Below are 13,390 nucleotides of genomic sequence, written 5' to 3' on the forward strand. Positions count from 1 at the left end.
AACAGCTATTGACCAGAAGAAGAAGTACCTCATAAGAAACCATACTGGAGAGAAATCCTATGAGTGTAAGGAATGTGGAAACATCTTCTGTCAGCAAATACCACTTATTGTAGATGTGAGATTTCAGATGATCAACCCTATGAACTCACTGTGGAAAAGCCTTGTCTCAGTTCATCGCTTACTGTGTGTGTGAGCAGCCCCGCAGGTGAGCAGCCCTATGGTTTCCATGGCTGTGGGGAAGCTTTCTCCCAATTCTCAACTCTTGCTCTGTATGTGAGAATACACACAGGTAGGAAGCTTTATCAATATGGTGAATGTGGGAAGCTTTCAGCCAGAAGTCACACCACATCAGACTCCAGAAAAGTCATACTCGTTTAAAAACTCCAGCAGGACATGATGGCTCACGCCTGTAATCCCAACACTGTTAAAAGCTGAGGCAGGAGGATCACTTGAGCCCAGGAGTTTGAGACAAGCCTGGGTAACACAGGGAGACTCCGCCTCTACAAAAAAATTAATAAAAACCTTGAAAATGGGAGTGCTTTTATCAGGAATGTACACCTCATAATGCATCAGAAATAATCATTTTGCAGCAAAGCACCACAAATAAGGTAAATTTTAACAGATACTTTATGTATGTAACTTGTGGGACATCAGAAAATTCAATGTCCTTCTGAAGAGAAGGGTATTCATATGATAAAAAGCCTGAGTCTGGCCAGGTGCAGTGACTCATGCCTATAATCCCAGCACTTTGGGAGGCTGAGGCAGGCAGATCACCTGAGGTCAGGAGTACAAGATCAGCCTGGCCAAAATGGCGAGGCCTGTCTCTACCAAAAATACAAAAATTAGCTGGGTGTGGTAGCGGGTGCCTGTAATCCCAGCTGCTTGGGAGGCTGAGGCAGGAGAATCACTTGAACCCGTGAGACAGAGGTTGCAGTGAGCCAAGATGGCACCACTGCACTCTAGCCTGGGCGACAGAGACTCCATCTCCAAAACAAAATAAAACAAAACAAAAAAAGCCTGGGTCCAACAAAGAAACCCACAGCAAAGGCAATGCTGAAACTTTAGACACATTTCCACTAAAATTGGGAACAGAAAACAGATGCCTGTTAGCATTGCTGTCAGCATTGATCTGGAGATCTTCACCAGTGCAGTAAGTTGTAAGCATTGGAAAGGAAGACACAAAATTAGATATGATCATCTATAAATACATAAGACTCTTGTGGTGTTGACTGAACAGAGCAGAACAGATTTCAGAAAGAGACCTATGCATTATTTGAATTTGGAATATGATAGAAGTGAATCAGGATGGGGGGAAATATGGGACGATTTTTAAAAATGGTTGGGAGGTAATCTGTTCTCCAAGTAGGGAAAAATAGACCATGAACCATACACAAAAGTAAAATCCACAGAGATGAAAAGCAGGCATTGAAAAAGCTATGTATTAAAATTGTATGACTTTGGGAGTAGGGAAACATTCCTTGTAACAACTTCAGAAATACTTAGCAATTCTACTTTTGAATGTGTATGCTCAGGAAATATGTACTAGGATATTTACTATGGTTTGATTTGTAGTAGCCAAAAATTGGAAACATCGAAAAGGAGAAATCCTTATGATGGAATAATATATGTCTGTAAGGGCAACACCTGAGATCCGCGTGTATTAACAGGAAGATCTCAGAATCATGTTGAGGGGGGCAATATCAAGTTGCAGAATGATGCGTATAGTACAATGACTTTCTGTAAATGTGTTGCTGTTTTGTGTTATTTATTTGTTTAATTAATTAATTATTTTTGAGACAGGATTTCACTTTGTCGCCCAGGCTGGAGTGCTGTGGCGTGATCTCGGCTCACTGCAACCTCCACCTCCCAGGTTCAAGCGATTCTCCCACCTCAGCCTCCTGAGTAGCTGGGACTACAGGTGCGTGCCACCACGCCCAGCTAATTTTTTGTGTATTTTTTGGTACAGACAGTGTTTCATCATGTTGGCCAGGCTGGTCTCCAACTCCTGGCCTCAAGTGATTCACCCGCCTCGGCCTCCCAAACGGCTGGGATTACAGGCGTGAGCCACTGCACTCGATCTAATTTTTAATTTATTTTTAAATAGAGACGGGATCTTGCTACATTACCCAGGCTGGTCTGGAACTCCTGGACTCAAGCAATTCTCCCACCTCAGCCTCTCAAAGGGTGAGGTTATAGGCATGAGCCACCATGTCCAGCCACTTTTTGTAAATTTGAATTAAAATTTCCCTCACAAAATTCAGTACTATACACATACTATACATGTATGTACGTAAATGTTTCTGAAATGGTTTGGAAGAATATAGCCCAATACTTGCTAGTGGTCACCTGTAAAGAGCGAAGAAGGGAAGAGAGTGAGTGTGAGACTTCAGCTTTGTATCTAAACATCTTTTCTTTAAAAAGACTGCAAGTAGTGAGCCGAGATCACACCACTGCACTCCAGCCTGGGCGACAGAGCGAGACTCCGTGTCAAAAAAAAAAAAGACTACAAGTAAAAAGAGGAAGATACTGATTAATTCTGTACTGTGGTATATGGATCTCTAGTCTTATTTTTTATACTTTTCCATGTTTTTAAAATTTCTCAGAATTGGTAGGAATGAGGGTGAGGATGGGAACTCTGTATCTGTAGAAATCATGCTGTAATATTCATTCCCGGCCAGGCGCAGTGGCTCACACATGTAATTCCAGCACTTTGAGAGGCCAAGGTGGGTGGATTGCCTGAGCTCAGGAGTTCGAGACCAGCTTGGGCAACACAATGAAACCCTGTCTCTACTAAAATATAAAAAGTTAGCCGGGCGTGGCAGCATAAGCCTGTAATCCCACCTACCCGGCAGGCTGAGGCAGGAGAATCACTTAAGCCTGGGAAGCTGAGGTTGCAGTGAGCTGAGATGGTACCACTGCACTCCAGCCTGGGCGACAGAGCGAGACTCCATCTCAAAACAAAACAAAACAAAACAAAACGAAAATTCATTCCCAATCAAATACTAAATTTGTATAGCAAATATTTCTAAAATTTTATCAACAATGAGTGGATGAACGTGCTATGTATGTAAAATGAAATTATCTGTTTTTTTTTTTTACATTCAAAATGAAGGCCGGGCATGGTGGCTCATGCCTGTAATCTTTGCACTTTAGGAGGCTGAGGTGGGAGGACCGCTCGAGTCCAGGAGTTTGAAAGCAGCCTGGGCAACATGATGAGACTCCGTCTCTACAAAGAATTTAAAAATTAGCCACAGTGAGCCATGATTGCACCACTACACTCCAGCTTGAGGAACAGAGTAAGACGCTGTCTCAGAAATAAATAGATGGCAAAAAAATTAAAAATAGTAAGTAAAAACCACAGCCAAAAAGAAAGAGAGAAAGAAAAAGAAAGAAAGAGGAAGGAAGGAAGGAAGGAAAAAAGGAAAGAAGGAAGAAAGAAAGAGAAAAAAGTACCATGATCATTTCTAGGGTAACCTGATGGAATTATCAAGATAATTATGCAAGATAAAATAAATAAATAAATAATAAATAAGTAAATAAGTCAAAACCACAGGAAAAAAAAGCCATTAAGTTTCCAGGGTAAACTGATGGAATTATCAGGATTTCACAGTAGAAGTAATTTGATGAAGTTTACAGCTGCCAAAGAGGTGGAGTCTGCATAAGTGAACAGCTGACTGAATCTGATGCCTCTAGTGTGTTTAAGGACTCAGATCATAAGAGCAAAACCGTTTGAGTTCAAATCTACTATCAGTGTTTGATTCTGTGACCTGCAAATACTTAATATCTCTGAGTCTCAGTTTTCGCTTTACATGATAACAATGATAAAATCCACCTCCTAATACTGGTGAGGGTAAAATTCGCTAATTAATGCCAATTGCTTCCCTGCACAATGAGAACAGGGGAAGTGATTGCATTAATGTCCAGAGGCCTCTGGTAAGTAACTCAATCACTCTGCCTATATAGGCTCCGCCCCGAGGGGTGTGGCCGACCAAAGACGCAAAGCAGTGACCTGGGTGCATCCGGGCCAGGCTGTATAAAAGCCCAGGCCCCAGAAGGCGCCCAGAAGTTTCAGAGTGTGTTCCTCTCCGTCTGCAAGTAGCAAAGTGCCCGGCCTGCCATATGGATCAATTTCTGGTAAGTCTATCTCCAAACGAAAGGGCGAAGGTCGGTGTCATGGAGTGGTAGGTCAGAAATTCAAAGATGTAGGCGTCCAGAATCCTAGCAAGGGAGCCCGCTAATAGGGGAGGACAGAGAAGTGTCTGAAACGGTTCATTTATTGAGGGCCATTTTTACTTCCACGAGCCTGCCCTCCGCAGGGCATGCCTTTCATCAGACAGACGGGGGGCCTGCAGAGAAGGCTGTGGTTGTGATCCTGGGGGTCTCTCAATGGCACCCGAAGGTCTTTCTATCACGTTGGCAGGAGCCCAGGACGAGATCGTGGTCTGGTCGAAGTCTCATGGAAGTATACAAGGAACACTAGGCCCATGAGTCAGAGGGGCCTGGGTGGGTTGGGTTGAATTGTTGGAGATCAAGAGAAGGAGGCATAGCCCATGGATGGAACTATCAGGGTTTATTGTTTGTTTTGGTTTGGTTTGGATTTTTTTTTTTTTTTTTTTTTTTTTTTTTTTTTTTTGACAGAGTCTTGCTCTGTCGCCCAGGCTGGAGTGCATTGGCACGATCTCCACACACTGCAACCTCCGCCTCCCAGGTTCAAGCAATTCTCATGCCTCAGCCTCCCAAGTAGCTGGGACTACAGATGTGCACTACCATTCCTGACTATTTTTTTTTCTTTTTTGTAATTTTAGTAGAGGCAGAGTTTCACTATTTTGGCCAGGCTGGTCTCAAACTCCTGACCTCAAGTGATCTGCCTGCCTTGGCCTCCCAAAGTGCTAGGATTACAGACCTGAGCCATTGCACCCCGCCGGGACTATCGTTTTAATAATTCCTTAAACTGGGGTTGAAATCCATCTGTTTTTCCAAGGGCCAGAAACTTTAGGGACCAGAAGCAGACCTAGAGCAGGTGGAGTGGGAATCAGTCCTTCACTGGGTTCCTGTTTTCTAAGGTTCCCAGTGGGATCCATCAGGCCTTGCTCAGAACGAAATAGAGTTCTGTCTGCTCAGAGGAGCTTCTAGTCCAGTGGTGGGGAGAGGGGGTAAACAGGAGTTAAGCTTTTACATGAGTAGGAATGGTGGGAAACTAAGTGTAAGAGTAAGATACTATTAGAGATTGATTTTTAAAGTTTAATTTTATGTATTTATTTTTTAGAGAGGAGGGGGTTCTTGCTATGTTGCCCAAGCTGGCTTCAAACTGCTGGGCTCAAGGGAACCTCATCCCACAGCCTCTGAGTACCTAGAGCTAGAGGTGCTGTGATAGCTAGAGATTGATTTTAATCTCAGAGGACATCATTTCAAAGATTTCCTGTTTGGAATTTTTTTTTTGAATTTTTCTCAGTTATTTGTATGATCTTCAAATATATGTAATATAAAATTACCATCTTAGTCATTTTTAAGTTTACAGATCAGTGGTGATATTTAGATACAGTCATAGTATTGTGCAACCATCACCACCATCCATCTCCAGAACTCTTTCATCTTATAAAAGTGAAACTGTACCAGTTAAACAGTTAACTCCTCATTCCCCCTCCCCCTTTTCCCCCCAACCATCTGTCTGTCTCTGATTTTGATTACTCTTAGGTACTTCATATAAGTGGAATCACATGATTTTTTTATGTGAGTCACTTTTTTGTGGCTGGATTATTTCACTTAGCATAATGTCCTCAAAGTTCATCCATGTTGTAGCATGTGTCAGACTATCCTTCCATTTTAAGGCTGGATATTCAGTTATATATTCCATTGTTTGTATATACATTTAACCCTTGAACAACACAGGTTTGAACTGCATAGGTCCACTTATAGCTATATTTTCTTCAATAAATATATTGAAAATAGATTTTCATATGTTGAACCATCCTTGCATTCTGGGAGTAAATCCCATTTGGTCTTGTTGTATAATCCTTGTAATATGCTGATGAATTGGGTTTACTAGTACTTTTTTGGGATTTTTGCATCAATGTTCTTAAGGGATATGAGTCCGTAGTTTTCTTTTCTTGTAGCATCACATCTGGCTTTGACATTGGGTATGTGCTGGGCTCGTAGAGTAAGTTAGGAGGTATTCTCTCCTCTTCAATATTTTGTAGAAGTTTGAAGGATTGATATTAGTCCTTTAAAATTTGGTAGAATTGACCAGTGAAACTATCAGGTCCACAGCTTTTTTTTCATTAGGAGATAATGATTACTGATTCAGTCTCATTAGTTATAGGTCTCTTCAGATTTTCTTTCTTCCTGATTCAGTCTTGATAGGTTTTGTGTTTCTATGAATTTCTTCATTTTATCTAGGTTATCCAATTTGTTGGTGTACAAACTGTCCGTAGTCCTGTCTTAAAATCCTTTCTATTGCTGTAGAAGTAGTAGTAATGTCCCCACTTTTCTTTCTGATTTTAGTAATTTGAGTCTCTTTTTCTTAGTCCATCTAGCTTAAAGGTTTGTCAATTTTGCTGATCTTTTCAAAGATCGATTTTTTGTTTCATTAATTTTTCTGTATTTTTAAAAATTTCCATTTCATTTATCTCTGCTCTATTCTTTTTTGTTTTGTTTTTTTACAGGTGGGGTCTTGCTTTGTCACCCAGGCCGGAGTGCAGTGGCACAATAACAGCTCACTGTAGCCTCTGACTCCTGGGCTCACGTGATCCTCCTGCCTCATCATCCCAAGTAGCTGGGACTACAGGTATGTGCCACCAAACTCAGCTAATTAAAAAAAAAAAAATTTGTAGGAGCTGGATCTCACTATATTGCCCAGGTTAGTCTAGAACTCCTGGGTGAAGGGATCTTCCCACCTTGGCCTTCCAGCATGCTGGGATGACAGGCCTGACCCACTGTGCCTGGCCTGTTCTAATCTTTATCATTTTCTTCCTTCTGCAAACTTTAAGTTTAGTTCTTCTTTTTCTAGTTCCCTAAATTGTAAAGTTAGGTTACTGATTTGAGATATTTCTTGTTTTTTTTAAATGTAAGTGTTTATAGCTGTAAATTTCTATTCTAGCATTGCTTTTGCTACATCCCATAAATTTTGGTCTATTGTGTTTTTGTGTTCATTATAACTTCCCTTGTGATTTCTTCTTTGATCCATTGTTTGCTTAAGAGTATATTCTTTCATTTCCACAAATTTGTGAATTTTCCAGTTTTACTTCTTTTTTTTTTTTTTTTTTTTTTTTTGAGATGGCATCTCACTCTGTCGCCCAGGCCGGAGTCCACCTCCCAGGTTCAAGCGATTCTCCTGCCTCAGCCTCCCGAGTAGCTGGGATTACAGGTGCTCACCCCCAAGCCCAGCTAATTTTTGTATTTTTAGTAGGGACAGGGTTTCACCATCTTGGCCAGGCTGGTCTTGAACTCCTGGCCTCATGATCCACCCACCTTGGCCTCCTAAAGTGCTGGGATTACAGGTGTGAGTCACCATGCCCGGCCTTCCAGTTTTACTTGTATTATGGATTTCTATTATGGATTTAGAGGTGGATGTGGTGGCAAGCACCTGTACTCCCACATACTAGGGAGTCTGAGACAGGAAGATCGCTTGAGCCCAGTAGTTCAAATCCAGCCAGGGTAACTTGGAGAGAATCCATCTCTGAAAATAAAAATAAAAAGAATTCCTAGGTTTTGAGAGCTCCTCTTGGTAGGGTGTCACCACAAGAAGTGGCATCAGCCCAGACCTCCAAGTGAAAGTGGCTTCTGCTTCCACTGTGGCTTCAATTATCTCCCTTCTTTTAAGGGTACCTCCTTCTAGTTCTTGGGAAATTCCACTTATTTCCAATCATAAATAGATATATGTTACATATGTATATTCTTTGGGTTTTTAAATTTTTCTTTAAATATATGTAATATATGTACATATGTTATATATATATATTTATATATATTTAAAGCCATCTATCATGTCTATGATTTGGTATAGAAGGGAAGGACTTCAGGGTCTCCTCAGTCTACCATATTCAATGGCAGTCCCGTCACACATTTTGAATACAGCCTGGGGGAATTATGGTATTTCTCTATTCTGAGAGTCAGGACAAGGCAGGAGGGACCAGACTTTGATGGCAGAGATAGGAAAGGAGAACGTATTAGATAAGATAACTTGGCTGGATAAGGCAGACTGAGCAATGGATTGGATAGGAACATGGCAAAACTGAGTAGACTGATCTGGCTAGAGTAGGACAAAAGCAGGGAAGAGGCACAGGGGATGAAAAAGATGTGAGGCTACCCAGATGGTGGCTTTGGGGAGCTCATTATAAACTTGACACTTTTCTTGCAGATCATATGGGGCAGAGAAAAAAGAGAAAATAATAAATAAATAAATAAATAAGTACATACATACATACACTTGATACCAGAGACATAGGAAGCCTAGAAGCATATGGATGGCCACTTTGAACAGAAATATAAACCTTATCCATATGCACAGTTAGGCCTCTGTCTCCAAAGAAACTGCTTCTTGGAATGTATCTTAGTCTGTTCTGTCCAGGAGCTGGTAGATTCGGTGTCTGGTAAGGGCATACTTTCTGATTCATAGATGGCACCTTTTAGCTGTGTCCTCACTTGGTAGAAGTAAAGAACTCTGACCCTCAGCCCCTTAGAAGAACACTCATCTCATTCTTGAATGTTCTGTCTCCATGACCTAATCATCTCCCAAAGGCGCTACCTTCTAATACAATCACACTGGAAATTCAGTTTTAGCATACGAAATTTGGAGAAACACAAACATTCAGTCCATAGTAGAATGGTTCCTAGAAGCTGGTGGTTTCCAGGATGGTTCTCAGGAGGCTAGAATCAGTGGGTGCCCCCAGTGAGATCTCTGGGAGAAATATCCCATTTATCTAGGGGACTGTAAGGACCTACAGCCAGATAGGTCCAGTACAAATTAAGAGTCTTCCACCTGGGCCAAGTCAATTTACCTCCCTGGACTTCTATTTTCCTTAAAATGGGATTAATTATGACCCTTATTTTCTGGGGTCATGGTGGAAATGAAATGAGATAATTTATTTGAAAATTTAATCAGCTGAATCTGCAGTAAGATGTCTGGAGAGGAGACTTTGGAAAAGCCTCTGGGGAGAGATCTCTTCAGAGGATGATAGGAGATTCACAACATCCATCTAGACTCTCATCTCCATTGGTAGATAGGAGTAGCTTAGTAAAAGTTTGCACTTGAGAAATGTTTGCACTTTTAAAATGTTACTCTGTGTGTGGAGGGGACACTGGATGAAGTTAACTCCAGAGTCAGTTGAAAGGCAACTACAGGCTTCTAGGCAAGAGATGACGGTGGGCTGGATTAGGATAGGGTCAACAGGGATGGAGAAGGAGGGTATGTGGGGATTGGAATTTGAGCTGGGATGAACCCCTGACCTATTAATTTTTTCGCAGGATCCCATAACTAAAGATCTAGTTCAGTCATCAGGCAACATCAAAGAGATGGATTCCAGTCTTCTCCAGGCAATTGAGGAAATTGATAAATTTTTCCAGCATCTCTCTGAGCGGCATACAGAACAGGCAGAAACCCCAGATGCACCAGAACCACAGAACTGTATGCCTCTGACTGCCCATGCTGAGGAGAGCCAACATGAGTCAACCCAGAGCAAGACGATGCCTCCCTTGGGGTCCACAATGATGACTTCTGCATGCACTAACATCCCTGGGACAGTTCTCACCCAGGACTTAACAATGCACCCTGTTAAAGCCCTTGAAGACCTAAGTGAGACTTATTCCATGGGCCAGAAAGTGACTTCCTTTGATCAGATAAAACACACAGCAGGCTCCCAGATGACAGATGTTACTGACACCCCAAAGTCATCACCCACTGATTGCCAGAAGACAACCATCACTGCAAGCAACATGACAATCTCCAATGAAAGTAGCCAGCTGAACACCCCAAGCAGTGACCAGACCCTCAATGAGAGTCAGATACCAGCCCTGCATGGAGATCAGATGAAGACCCTCAGTGATAACCAGACTCTCTGTGGGGACCAGGTGACCTTCAGTAGTGACCAGACCCTCACTGATGGTCATACAGTGACTTCCAGTAGCGATGAGACCCTCTCTGGGGGCCAAATGACAACCAGTCTAGACCTCTATGGAGGGCAAATGATGACTTCCATTGATAACCAGACCCTCTGTGGGGAGCAGATGACGACCTCCAGTGGTAACCAGGTCCTCCACGGGAGACAGATGATGACTTCCACTGGTAACCAGACCCTCTGTGGAGAGCAGATGACAACTTCCACTGGTAACCAGGCCCTCTATGGGGGGCAGATGACGACCTCCACTGGTAACCAGGCCCTCTACGGGGGGCAGATGACGACCTCCACTAGTAACCAGACCCTCTGTGGAGAGCAGATGACGACCTCCACTAGTAACCAGACCCTCTGTGGGGAGCAGTTGATGACCTCCACTGGTAACCAAGCCCTCTACAGGGAGCAGATGATGACCTCCACTAGTAACCAGACCCTCTGTGGGAGACAGATGACGACCTCCACTGGTAACCAGACCCTCTATGGGGGGCAGATGATGACCTCCACTGGTAACCAGACCCTCTATGGGGGGCAGATGATGACCTCCACTGGTAACCAGAACCTCTATGGGGGGCAGATGATGACCTCCACTGGTAACCAGAACCTCTATGGGGGGCAGATGATGACCTCCACTGGTAACCAGAACCTCTATGGGGGGCAGATGACGACCTCCACTGGTAACCAGAACCTCTATGGGGGGCAGATGATGACCTCCACTGGTAACCAGAACCTCTGTGGAGAGCAGATGACAACCTCCACCGGTAACCAGGCCCTCTATGGGGGGCAGATGACGACCTCCACTAGTAACCAGACCCTCTGTGGAGAGCAGATGACGACCTCCACTAGTAACCAGACCCTCTGTGGGGAGCAGATGACGACCTCCACTAGTAACCAGACCCTCTGTGGGGAGCAGGTGACGACCTCCACTGGTAACCAGGCCCTCTACGGGGGGCAGATGACAACCTCTGCTAGTAACCAGGCCCTCTACGGGGGGCAGATGACGACCTCCACTAGTGACCAGACCCTCTGTGAGGAGCAGGTGATGACCTCCACTGGTAACCAGGCCCTCTACTGGGGGCAGAATATGATGACCTCCAATGGTAACCAGAACCTCTACGGGGGGCAGAATATGACCTCCACTGATAACCAGGCCCTCTATGGAGGCCAGATGGCAACATATAGTGGCAACCGGACCCTCTATGGGGACCAGATGCTGACTCTTCAGGTGGGCAATATGACAACGCTCACTGATGACCACAGCCTTTATGGGGGATATATGATGTCCCATCAGTTCTCATCATTGCCATACCCAGGATTCCTATGCTTTTCAAGTTCCCATTTGATTCAAGGACAACTCCCAAAACAGAAGACACAGAGCTGCCAGTTCTGGAAGAATCCTGAGGTTTCAAGGCCCTATGTCTGCACTTACGAGGACTGCAAGATGTCTTATTCAAAGGCTTGCCACCTCCGAACCCACATGCGAAAGCACACCGGTGAGTGAGGACCCAGAAACAGGGGTGAGGGGCAAGTGGCTACAGATTTGTGCCTTTACAAAGCCTTGGAAGCATTTGAGATTGCTGCCACTTCCTTTAAGCCAGGGATTCAAAAAGATTCTATAATAGAAAAGGTTGGCACCTTCAGAAGGGTAGATAAAGCAGTCCTAGGGACAGGCTCTAGTCCTGGACCAGAGCCAGGCTGGCTATAGCCTTTAGTGGTGTTGACTGCTGGTTTGATGGGAATAAGTGGAGGGATTTCTTTGGCCTCTTGCAGGTAGATGTTCTTGACGCTATTTCTACTGGGACCGTCACTTCATAGTGACAGGGCCCCCAGGCCCCACTTCCCTCATCCTCCTTATTCCCCCCACTAACTTGCCTGCCAATAACTGTCTCTCCTCCTGTTTGTTTTTTTTCTTCTTCCTTTCCTCTTCTTCCCTTCTTCACAGTTTTCCTCTTGTCTCTCCAGCTTTTGCAGCCCTCATTCCCCTCCTCCTTCACTCACCTCCCCCACTCCCGTCTCCTCTGGCTCTCCCTCTCCCACTCCAACTTGTTCAAAAACTTTTTCTTGTTCACTTTCAATGTCCCTGCCCTACCTCACCCTGATGTATGACAGGTCTCTCTCTCTCTGTCTGGTCCAGGGGAGAAGCCCTATGTATGCAATGTAGAGGGATGTACGTGGAAATTTGCCCGCTCAGATGAGCTCAACAGACACAAGAAAAGGCACACTGGGGAAAGGCCCTACCTGTGTTCAATATGCAGCAAGAGTTTTGCAAGATCTGATCACCTAAAGCAGCATGCAAAGGTCCACAACATTCGCCCAGGATTATGAACCCTTCAGCCCATGTGGAAATGTGTACAGCTAAAAGATTCTCCCTATTGAGTTTGTTTCCCTTGAACAAGCTCCCCTATTTCCCTATGCCAGTAGCTAGTAGGTGCTTAATATTATTCATAAGTTTTCTAAAATATACAAAAAAAGTAGGTATGCGTTTTCATGTAAAAACTGGATGACTTTCAACTTGAAACCAGAAGCGCTCTTCATTCATTCCCCTCTCTCAGGGTAATGGCTTTTATCAGCATGCTGTGAATCCTTCTAGATCTTACTCTGTATTTACCTGTATGTGTACTTTTAAAAACGTATCTATGTAGGTGATTGAGATTGATATGTGTATAGCTCAGAGGGTAAAGAATGAAACTTTTTTTTGTCTGTAGCTGAGTCCATGTTTCTTTGGAGCCTCATTCCTATGAGGTAAAAAGGAGGGGACGCTCAGTCACGTCCAGTGTAAAGTGGTCTCAGGTTAAATGGACTTTGCTTAGAAGAGTACTTAGCCTATTCAAAGGTTCAACCTCAGGCAGGTGTGGTGGCTCACACCTGTAATCCTAGCACTTTGGGAGGCCAAGGTGGGCAGATTGCTTGAGCCTGGGAGTTCCAGACTAGCCTGGGCAACGTGGCGAAACTCTGTCTCTACAAAAAAAATACAAAAATTAGCCGGGTGTGGTGGTGCATGCCTGTAGTCCCAGCTACTTGGGAGGCTGAGCTGGGAGGATCACTTGAGCTCAGTAGTTGGAGTTGCAGTGAGCTATATTCACACCACTTAACTCCAGTCTGGGCGACATAGCGAGACCCTGTCTCAAAAAAAAAAAAAAAAAAAAAGATATTGTGTAATATTATGTATGAAATGTATTGAATAAACTGTTTAAGTTATAAGTAGAAAAAATGAGCACCTGTAAGAGCTCATCACCCAGTGTCATGCAATCAGGTGTTGATATGGCCAATCGGAACAATGAGCC

General features: G+C 43.8%; 1 protein-coding gene across 2 annotated transcripts; it reads left to right on the forward strand.

Moving 5' to 3' along the window:
* The first annotated feature begins 465 nt into the window (after positions 1-465).
* Positions 466-13,068, forward strand: KLF18 (KLF transcription factor 18). 2 transcript variants are annotated; one of them, XM_063788927.1, is made up of 4 exons: positions 466-608; positions 3,964-4,134; positions 6,663-6,784; positions 9,463-13,068. In XM_063788927.1, exon 4 carries the CDS (start codon positions 9,511-9,513, stop codon positions 11,605-11,607), a length of 2,097 nt encoding a protein of 698 aa, XP_063644997.1. In that variant the 5' UTR covers positions 466-608; positions 3,964-4,134; positions 6,663-6,784; positions 9,463-9,510; the 3' UTR covers positions 11,608-13,068. The 2 variants fall into 2 exon arrangements, with proteins under 2 accessions (XP_063644997.1, XP_024210988.2); XM_024355220.3 differs by lacking the exons at positions 466-608; positions 3,964-4,134; positions 6,663-6,784 and having other exon boundaries at positions 9,511-11,599; positions 12,241-12,491.
* Positions 13,069-13,390: the final 322 nt, after the last annotated feature.

This window comes from Pan troglodytes, chromosome 1 (genome assembly GCF_028858775.2).
Source record: "Pan troglodytes isolate AG18354 chromosome 1, NHGRI_mPanTro3-v2.0_pri, whole genome shotgun sequence".
Taxonomy (NCBI): Eukaryota; Metazoa; Chordata; class Mammalia; order Primates; family Hominidae; genus Pan; species Pan troglodytes.